This window comes from Phyllostomus discolor, chromosome 12, assembly GCF_004126475.2.
Source record: "Phyllostomus discolor isolate MPI-MPIP mPhyDis1 chromosome 12, mPhyDis1.pri.v3, whole genome shotgun sequence".
In the NCBI taxonomy this organism is placed as follows: domain Eukaryota; kingdom Metazoa; phylum Chordata; class Mammalia; order Chiroptera; family Phyllostomidae; genus Phyllostomus; species Phyllostomus discolor.
In genome coordinates, this window is record NC_040914.2 from 2,654,160 (window position 1) to 2,664,944 (window position 10,785).

The following is a 10,785-nucleotide window of genomic DNA, read 5'->3' on the forward strand; positions in this document are numbered from 1 at the left end:
TGATGACTAAATGCCTTCATATGCCCATTAACTAAAGAATTTCTATGTAGGACAAGTAAATTGCAAGCTACTGCTATAAGAAATGCATATTTATTTATAATATGCTTGTTTGCTTGCTCTCCTGTAAAAGTGTTTATAAATAGGTCATTGCAAAGATTTATGCATATTTCCTACATCCTTCAAGTTGTTCTAGCATGAGAACATCAGGTTGTTCTAGACATTCCATGTCTAGGAAAATAAGAACTTAGTGAACTAAACTTAAGAACTAAGTTGCTACATTTCTTACATAAGCTTTGTTTGTATGCTTTTATAAGAAATTCATATGCCTAATGTCTTTCCCAATTTGTTTTATTTATATAAATGTATATTATAAGTAATATACATAATATATATTGTTATATATGTATATATATATATATATACATATATAATTAAGTACAGTGTAATTCACTTGTGTCAATTAAGGGATTAATACTGGCTAAAGGTTTTCTCACATTTATGCTTTCATTTGGTCTCTCTACAGTGTGAGCTCTGGACAATAAGGCTTGTTCCATTGCTAAAGACCTTCCCATAGTCATTACACTCATAAGACTTTTCTCCAATATAAATTTCTGATGCTGAATCAGGGAGGATCAGTGGCTGAATTGTCTTACACACAAATACTGCATTCATACATTTCTCTTTTGCATGATTTTTCACACATATAGTGATTCATATAACCTAAAGGTTTTTCCACACTTATGGCACTATTGAATTTTCCCCATTATGTATTCTCTGATGGGCAGTAAGATTTGAGCCTTTGCTAAAAGCTTTCCCACATGTATTACATTTATATGGCTTTTCTCCAGTATGATTCTCTGATGTACAGTAAGGTTTGAACTACAACTGAAGGTCTTCCACAATTAATACATTCATAGGGTTTCTCTCCAGTATGAATTCTGTGATGTTGAAACAGGGATGACCTGTGACTAAATGCTTTCCAACTATACTGCATTCATAAGGTTTCAATCTAGTGTGATTTCTCATATGCATATTCAGTGATTCAGGCTGGTTGAAGGATTTCCTGCATTTTTTACATTCAAAGGTTTTTCTTCAGTATGAATACTCTGATGTGAATAAGAAATGAGAGGCTACTAAAGACTTTCAGACATTTGTTGCATTCAAACTGTTTCTCTACAGCATGAATTCTTTGATGTCGGTTAAGGTGTGAGCTACAGCAAAAGGCTTTACCACATTCACTGCATTCATAAGGTTTCTCTCCAGTGTGGATTTTCTGATGGTGAATAAGAGATGACCTATGAATGAAGGCCTTCTCACATATTCGACACTCATAGAGTTTTTCTTGAGTATGAATTCTCAGATGCTCAATGAGATGTGAAACACGACTGAAAGACTTTCCACAGTTCATACATTCATATGGTTTCTCTCCAGTGTGAGTGCTTTGATGGTTAGTAAAGCGATGAGACATGGCTAAAGGCCTTCCCACATTCAATACACTTGTAAGGTTTCTCACCAGTATGGCTTATCTGATGTCGAGTAAGGGATGAGCCGTGGCTAAAAGTCTTCCCACATTCACGACATTCATAAGGTTTCTCTCCTGTATGAATTCTCCAGTGGCGATTAAGGATTGATTGTTTGCCAAAGGCTTTCCCACATTCACTGCATGTAAGACTTTCTCTCTATTATAAGTCTGGTGAAGGGTCAGAGATTTGCTCTGACTGAAGGCTGCCACACTTAAATTAGAATTCAAAGTTTCTTTCCACCACCGATATTCTCATTTTTATACATGGACTTTTTCGGTAAGCTCTTCTTAAATATGTCATGTTCATGTGATTTCCCTTCAGCAGAAATTCTCTGTAGTTCAGAAAATAGACTTTAAATTTAAATGGAAAGGTTTCTACATATATTATATTGTAAACATTAGGTGGCCCAAAAGGTCATTTAGTTTTCATAAAATAAAAGACACATTTTTTATTTTCACCAACAACTTCTTGATTTGGGTATTTTGAATATACCAGCTATATCCAACATGGTATAACACTGATTGTTCTCAATTAATGTCTTGATTTGATTGCTGTTATTTCAAACTGGTCTACTGACCATGAGGCACTGTCCAGCAAGAAATCTCCAGCACAAAAATTCACAAACCTCTTTTGATACATTGGATCAGTCACAGCATCTTCTCCATAGATGGCAGAAATCATTTTTTTTTGCATTTCATAATAATAAAAGCATAATATAATAATATTATGAAATAATATTAATAAATAATATTAAAATATATTAATTGAAATAATTCATATTATAAATCTTAAAATATAAAGCATAATATGCAAAAATGTTGCATATTTTCTTCCATCTTCAATATTAAAATGGATACACAAAAATTCACCTATTTTGTTAAGTTTTTTTTAAGTCAACACTGATATGACAGCTGTCACAGTACAATCTAACACAATTGTTTCAAGTGCAGTTAAAGACAATTAAACACTACTAAAGCCACCTTACAAAAAAAAACCAAACGAACTTTTTGGCCAACCCAACAATTTCCCCAGTGGGAGGTTCTCTAAAGGTGAGAGTAACTCATCTGAAATGTTCTACCTGATTTTCATGCTTCCCCTCCAACTTCTCTATATATTCCCAGCCTTTATTAAAATTTGAAAATTCATGACTTTGTTTTCTAATTTTCTCTATTATTACCGTTTGGGTTGAATCATCATCATAAACATTCTCCTTCATTGATAATTCTTCATTTTCCCATCTTAATTTCCAATCTGAAATATATTAAGAAAGCAAAATACTACTTTTCTGTACTTCTGGGAAATTTCTATGGTAGAAATAGAATTGGATAAAAAATAAGCCCCACCCCTCCCCCAGCTCAAAAACACATGGTTCTGACCACTGTCCTATATTCAATGATTTCTTTTAAAAAGTTAAAGCAGAGCACAGAGAATACTGATAGCTCACAGAGGCAGGAACAGAGTCTAATAAGGGATATAGGTTAAATAAGAGCAGGCAGTATGTGGAAAAAATGAAACCATCAGAAAGAAAATTCAGAAGCCATTCTAGAATCCAACTCAAAGTTTTATGCCAATATTTATGTGAAAGAACACATTCTGTCTCACAACCTTGACTCTACAACCTTCAATTAATCTCAATTTTCTGTCAGATTAGTATTCTTACAATGGAGAATTTATAGTACATTAAACAGTTACAATGACAACAAAATAATATAAATATACTTTATGGCTCTGTAGGATCTGTATAAAATCATAATTTTATTGGATATTAGAAAATATTGGTCTTAGAAACTTTCTTACACATTCCTTACTTCCTTTAACACTTGTGTTTTGCATTTGATCTTTGAAGTTCAGCCTTAGTGGAAAAGTGATTTTCCATCTAATTGACAGCTTTTCTTAACTTAAATCCATCAGTATATTTTTCCTTAAGTAGACTTAAGAGAGTATTTGCCTTATTTTGTTTCAAATAAAATAAATTATTATGAAGGCAAAAACTTTTTCGTAGATGACACAAGTAATACAGAAAGATAATTTGGGATGGAGGATGGTCATTTTGAAATCAAACCTTAAGGATTTCTTAATTTTGTTACATTTGGGAATCTCTGAAGACAGTCTCCCTAAAATATCCTAAAATGCTCCCCACTTTCTACAAGTATCTTCAATAAGACCTCTTTTGCCTGATTCACCATGACTCACCTGAAAACATATCTTTTGTCAGGTTTTTCTGCACCATGCAAGGTTCTTTCCCATCCTCTAATAAAGTGATCACATATGGCTTAGGTATGAAAAGGCCTGCTTACAGGAAAAATACAGAACTTGTTTGAGATACGGTCCTCAGGGAAGAGATGCCATCATCACAAAAAAGACCAAGGAAAGTTGGAAGAATGTTTGCTGAAATAGGAAGGTAAGCTTCAGGCAGGGTACAACAGAGCTACACATTTCCTTGGGAACATGAAAGAGAAATTCAGCCATCTACTCAGGAAGATTTCCATCAGTTCAGAATGGGAGATAAAAAAAGATCTCTCCTATTGAGGTAGAGGTGGAGGTAAGCAAATTATAATGTGCTTACCTAGAGAGACCAGGTTCTCATAATTCTGGACCATCACATCCTTGTATAAACTCCTCTGAGCAGAATCTAGCCATTCCCACTCTTCATAAGAGAAGTCTATGGCCACATCACTAAACGTTACCTAAAATAGTAAACATATTTAGGCTCAGCCATAGCCCAGGCTTCTTTTGTCACTGGAAAAATGGTAAAGTTATCCTGGCTGTAGAAGAAAGGGAACAAGAATCAGCAATTGTAACAATAATCAGAAATCTAAGTAATAATAAGATAATTGTGTTCTTGGCATTGTTGAACAATAAGGGTGAGAGAAAATATAAGTGCTTTGCTTCAGGAGAGTTAATTTTGTCAAAGGGAAATAGAATCATAAAAATTTTTAAGAATCAGCATTCAACATTTGACAGTACATAGTCCAGGGCTTAGCTGTGTTTTTTATAGCTTACATACAAATAAAAATGATGACCCACTACAGTTCAAAAAAAATATTATCCAGCCCTGGCTGGTGTGGCTCAATGGATTGAGTGATGACCTGCAAACCAAGGGGTCGCTGGTTCGATTCCCAGTCAGGGGCACATGCCTGGGTTGCAGGCTGGGTCCCCAGTGTGGGGTGTGAGAGAGGGCAACCACACATTGTTTCTCTCCCTCTTTCTCCCCCTCCTTTCCCCTCTCTCTAAAAATAAACAAATAAAATCTTTTAAAATAATAATAATCCAATGAGTTAAAAAATACATTTTTTAATATTAGAGCTAGACATATATATAACTAATTTATAAAAAACAAAAACACTTATGACATATACTTAAACCTTGTATTGAAAACCAATCTGTAATTAAAATAATTTATGATAATTTATGACTTGCTAGGCAAGAAGACTGATGGATAGTTTCACAACATTGGTAGTCCTTAAATAGGACCTTAAAGTAAAGGTAAAGAATGAAAGGGCACATTTCAAGTTAAATATTCTAAGGAAACAGATTTCTTCCTAGAAACAGTACTCATTCATAGTGGTATTTAAAACAGCAAAACTTTAGAAAAAAGTTTAAATGTTCAATAATAGCTTACTGGTTAGTGAAATTATAATATGTGTAAAAACATGCATTTAAAATGGCACTATTAATATCTGTCACTGGTGAAATAGACATTGTTCAGTTATGGTGAATTTTTCACTCCACGAGTGCTTCAATATTCTATTACTTTATTGGTATATTTGGCATGTATGTTCACTAGTGATGCTGGTCTTTGATTTTAAAGTGGGAATTTACATTTGTCAGGTATTGGGGAAACAATTAAAAACCATATCTGCCAAGCAGAAAATCATCTCTACAATGTAGAAATGAAAGACACAGGCTTTATTATTGAATAAACATTAAACCAGACTGTAATGCACTTCACATGAAGTCACTAATGAGACTTTAAGGATGGGAAGAAATCTTACCTTTTTAAAAACCCAGATAGATACAATCATTACATACATGCTTTCAAAATAAATAACTTGTCCTCCAGTGAGAGAACTTAACAGCATCTCTTGTGACACACAGTTCATCCTAAATTCACCTCATAATTGTGGTAGTCATCTGTGCTAATTGCCTTTACCCCAAAGAAAAAGAAAACTTCTCATATCTGTATGACAAGTAAAAAGTTAGACTTTGGAGCCAGGAGCCCAGGCTAACTAAACTCCCACAGACAGGCAGTTAAGGGTGCATCATTTCAAAGAGATGGCTCCAAGACCCTAAGGAAGCCTTTACTGCCTTGTAAAATTGGCAGTCTTATTTCACTTTGAAAAAGATTTACAAGCATCTCAAGGAGACCAGGAAAGGATTTAGAATAGCAGGTTTTTCTCAAGGAAATATTCTAAGAAAAGGAAGAGGGAGAAGGTCTTTTTTCCCTTTTGGCACCAGGGAAAATTCTTTTTTTTCATTTGTGTTTACTCTTACCAACATTATGTTAACTATGTTAAATGCATAAAACACTATGTTTTATTCCACCAATGCAAAGTTATTTCATATTTTAAGTTTTGAACACATCATAAATGTCACTGTATTAAAAGTCTAAAGAAGAAAACTCATAAATCTCATTAACTAATACTCTTTGCTCTTTATTTAGATCAGGATTTTTCAACCTTGGCACTACTTACGTTTTAGTCTGGATAATTCTTATGTTGTAGAGAGCTGCCCTTTGAATTTTAGGATATTTAGTAGCATCCCTAGCTTCTACCCATTAGATGCTAGTAGCAACTCCCCTCCTCCTGCAGAGTCATGACAACCAAAACTATTTCTAAATATTAGCAAATGTCCCTCATGGGTGCAGTCAGGGGGGAAAAAATCTCCCCTGTGAACCACTGCTTTAGAAAATGTTTGCAATTCCTTGAAAAACTCTCTTAGGTCTATCCACCTGTGCTCAAGGTATCCTCTCAGTCCAGTATAACTTCACTTCCACCTCTGCCTCCCTGGTACTGTGGGCCACCAAAACCAGTTCCAGCCTTGCTTCTCCCAGGGATGCTTCCTCTTTCTTCCCCTTCAATTGCATGGGCAGCCTGGGATGTTCAATTATCTTTGTCCCCAGAATAACTCAGGATATTTGTCCTAGTATATTTTAATTTTTTATACTTTCTTATTTTTCTACCAGTCCTGCACTATTCAATACAGTAGCCACTAGCCACATCTGGTTATAAAAAATAAAATTAAAAATTCAGTTCCTTAGTCACTCCAGTCATAGATCAAATACTCAAGAGTCATGTGGGACTGATGGCTACCATACTGGACAGCACACATATAAACTGTTTCCACTACTGTAGGAAATTCTCTTAGATAGTACTGCACTAGATCATGTGCCCTGTGTGTTAGTATACACCCAAACCTATGTAAGACTCTTCCTTATGTACTTCATAAGTGTTTAGGAAATGAATCACTGGATGAGTTTGGCATTCAGTTCACTTTAGCTTTTACTTTTAAAAGAATAGGTTTTTTTAATTCTAATTATCTAATATCCCAAGAAATCAGGCTCTGCCCAATATGCACATCTGCCACTCATACCTTCTCCTATACAGGCTTCATCTTCCACCCCATGATTCTGCCCACCACTGTTTCATCACTCACTCAACAACTATTTAGTAAGCATCTATGTTATGTCAGGTACCACTCTGGGCACTGAAGATAAAATAGTCAACAAATAGAAAAAAAAAACTTCCCAGTGGGAGGAAACAAACCATAAGCATATGCATACATGAAACATATAGTGACAGCTACTGAGTGGTAAGTGTTACGGAAAATGACAGAACAGTGATGGAGGAGTGGAAGTGGTAGTTGAAAGGTGACACAATTTTAAACAGGTGTTTAGGCAAGCTTTACTGAGAAAGTAACCACTGAGGAAAAATACAAGGAAGGTAAAAATGCCAAACTGTACATATGTGAGGAAAGAATATTCCAAACAGGACAGCAACTTCCAAGGCCTGGAGGCCATAGCCAGTGTGGTTGGAGCCAGAGGGAACAAGGAGGTGAAGAAAGATAAGATCAGAGAGGTAAATAATCTAATAGTACAGAGCTTTTTAAGTCACTACAGAACTCTAACTTCTATTCTGAGTTAGGGCCAGTGAAGAGTTTTAAGCTGAGAAATAACAGCATTTTAAACAAGAGGATCGCTGTGACAGCTGTATTGAGAAGAGATGGAAGAGCCTTGAGGGCAGAAACAGAGAATCCAGCTAGGAGGCTACTGCAATAATCCAGGTTTGCTTGCACCAGGGTGCCACCAGTGCTGGCAGTGATGGGGTAACTAATGATCAGATTCTCTATATGTGCTGTATATATTTTAGAACTAACTGAAGTGCCTGATTGTGAGTTATAACAGAAAAGGAGGAACAAGATGACTCCAAACATCTCTCGACTTAATAACTGAAAAAAATGATATACCATTAATTGAGACCACATGATACAACCTTAACAACCATAAAGCAAATAACCTAAAATTCCCAACTTGAATCTTTAATTGTAATTTTTAAAAGTTTTGCTCATGATTCTACGGAGACCTCTAGCAGAAAACTGGGAGAAAAGAGAAAAAACTGAGAGAACATGCTACCTGGGAGTTCTTCAGTCTCCATCCTTTGCTACAATGAAAGGAATCATAGATCCTGTCCCTAAATGCACTTTGTCAGGAGGGAACTGAGAGAAGGAAAGTGAACAGTCAAGAATCCTGATTTTTTTTAAAAAAGATATTTCAGGAAGATATGGAGACATACTGACTTACCTGGAACATGGCTTTGCAATTTCCAATAGTCAACACACCCCTTTCCAGGCTCTTGTCTAATAGGAGGGGACTTTCCTGAGAAGACAGATCATAAGAGCAGGAAAACACAGTCCTGAAAAATCAGGCTTATCTTGCAGCTCTGCGACATACCTGCATGAAAAAGCACAAAGGGAATCATTCTCTAAGGCTCCAGGCTTTCCCTGAGCTAACAGGGTGTTCCTTGGCACGAGGTAACTAACCATTTGCCAGGTACCACCTGCATGCACATCAATATTTATATACACGAGACAACTCATGAAACAACAGCAGTAATGTTAAACATGAGCTTAATTACTCTTCACTACTCTGTGCATGGTGGGCATTCATATTATTCCAGATTTCTTTTTTAAACGATGAGAAAACTGAAACTTGGTGTTTTGAAGGAATTTGTTCAAGGTTACACAACTGGAAAGCGTCAGCTTCATCACTGGATAACATAAAAAACAACTGTAGATGGCGTTTTCTTCCAGTTCGTACTCTACACCCATTTTCTTTTTGCGAGCTCTATCAGGTAAGTGCCACCCTCACGTTCCTTTTACAGAGCAAGGCAGAGAAGCCAGAATGCTAAGGCCCTGCCTCAGTTCACACCAAGGGAAAAATCCTGAGCACAGCAAGGTCTCGGGGCCAAGCCCAGTGCACGGTGCCGGCAGCCTGAGGCCCGCACACCGTCCTCCCGGCACCCACGCAAGCCCAAATCCGCGCTGGGTAGCTGTGAGTGGACAATGGTCGCCCCCTTACGGGAACTGCACTGCCGAGAATCTCCTCGGCTTCCAGGACGGAGATTTCCGCCCCTGGCCCGGAGTCCCGCGGAGTGGATCAAGGGCGGAGCCCACAGAACAGCGACTGAATTCAGGCTCCCTAGTCAGGGACTTTGGTTACCAGCGCCTGGCTCGGTTACCTCCAGCAAGACCACACTTCCCAGCAGTCCCCGTGGCTGCGCAGACTTAGCGACCTTTAAGAGCCGGGACTTTCTCAGAGCTACCCAGCCCGGAGCCCTAGCTGCTGAGGCGCTCGCGGAGACCCTCAGGCGGGGTCAGGAGAAAACAACCACCGTAGCCTCTGGTGAACTCTGCTACCCTCTACGGCTGTAAGGACCCTTGCGTCCGAACCACAAAACTACACTTCCCAGAAAATTATGCGGCGAAAGGTCTTCAGTCACTCACTCCGGTTGCACAGTTCTCCTTCCCGGACAGGGGCGGTATTTGATGGTGCCGAGCAAAAACTGGCCTTATTCAGCAGAAGGGCTGCCTTCTTCCAAAACCCCGCTGCCACGCTGTCCAGCTGGGACGGGCCTTGTGTATTGGGCGCCCACTTGCCCTGGACTATATGTTTCCCAAAATTCTCTGTGTCCAGGCTGCCACAGCAGCAGTTGTCTGCGGACTAACAACACTTCCCGGAAATTCATAGTCACGTTTTTTTGCCAGGACACTGACTGCCGCTCTGATGTGCGTTTCCCGTCCTGGAAGGAATCAGAAATAATCGGACTCGATTGAGCGAGCACTTTGAGGACGAAGATCCTCACTCCTGGGAAGAGTCGCTCCTTCTGTAACTCACCTTTGCCCCCAGAATCGCCTGTTAGTCCTTGGCTTAGCTTAATTTATACAAACAGTCGCTGTACATAAAGTACATAGGGCAGAGTAATCTGTTAGTGTATATTTGGGTTGTTTCCTTTACCGTCTTTTTAAAAAATGTGATTTAATTTAACTTATTTTAAATTATAAATAGTATGACTGAATTTTCTTGTATATGTCAAACATTTATATACTTAAGATTTATTAGTGCTTCCATGTTTGTGTATCTTGTAACTGGTATTTAAATGCCTATAGCAGCAGTAGTTTTTATTTGTTTATTTATTTTGACAGTTACATTTTTTACAAAGAAGGAGGGGAGAAGGAGAGGAAGTGGAGGAGAACAGACATGACGGTAGATAAAATACAAAGTAGTAGCAGCATTGATACACAGGATCTCAAAATTTGCTTTTCATTAGCACCCAATCTTGCACATTGTAACACTACTTTTGGAAAAAAATTAAGAGCCTTGAGCAGCAGATGCTTATAATGTCTTTCAAAGATTGTGCAAGGAATCTCTAAGATAATGTAAACATATGCTATAGGATTTAGCTCCATCTTTATAATGCTTTTCCCTGAATTTTTAAACTATATTTTCTTTAATCATCTTTACATATGACAATAATTTTGTAACATGATTTTTATATGAAAAACATAAAAAGATAATTTGGTGTTTTTCCTCCAGGAAAGCAGGCCAGAATTTGAGTTCTTGTTATTTTTTTTTTAAAGTTTATTTTTTTTTTATTTCAATCATTGTTCAAGTACAGTTTTCTGCCCCCTACTCCCGTTCCAGCCCCTCCACCCAACCCTCCCCCCTTCCCCCCATTACCCCCCACCCTTAGTTTTTGTCCATGTG

General features: G+C 37.5%; 1 protein-coding gene across 1 annotated transcript; it reads right to left on the minus strand.

The window, feature by feature from the left end:
- Positions 1-414: 414 nt before the first annotated feature.
- On the minus strand, positions 415-9,234 carry ZNF181 (zinc finger protein 181). Its single transcript, XM_036012706.1, is given in 15 exon segments — positions 415-753; positions 756-854; positions 857-895; positions 898-975; positions 978-1,082; positions 1,085-1,114; positions 1,117-1,453; positions 1,455-1,669; positions 1,672-1,752; positions 1,755-1,854; positions 2,701-2,774; positions 3,717-3,815; positions 4,090-4,210; positions 8,323-8,472; positions 9,100-9,234. Coding segments are annotated over 14 exon segments (1,491 nt in total). The 5' UTR covers positions 8,332-8,472; positions 9,100-9,234; the 3' UTR covers positions 415-649.
- Positions 9,235-10,785: the final 1,551 nt, after the last annotated feature.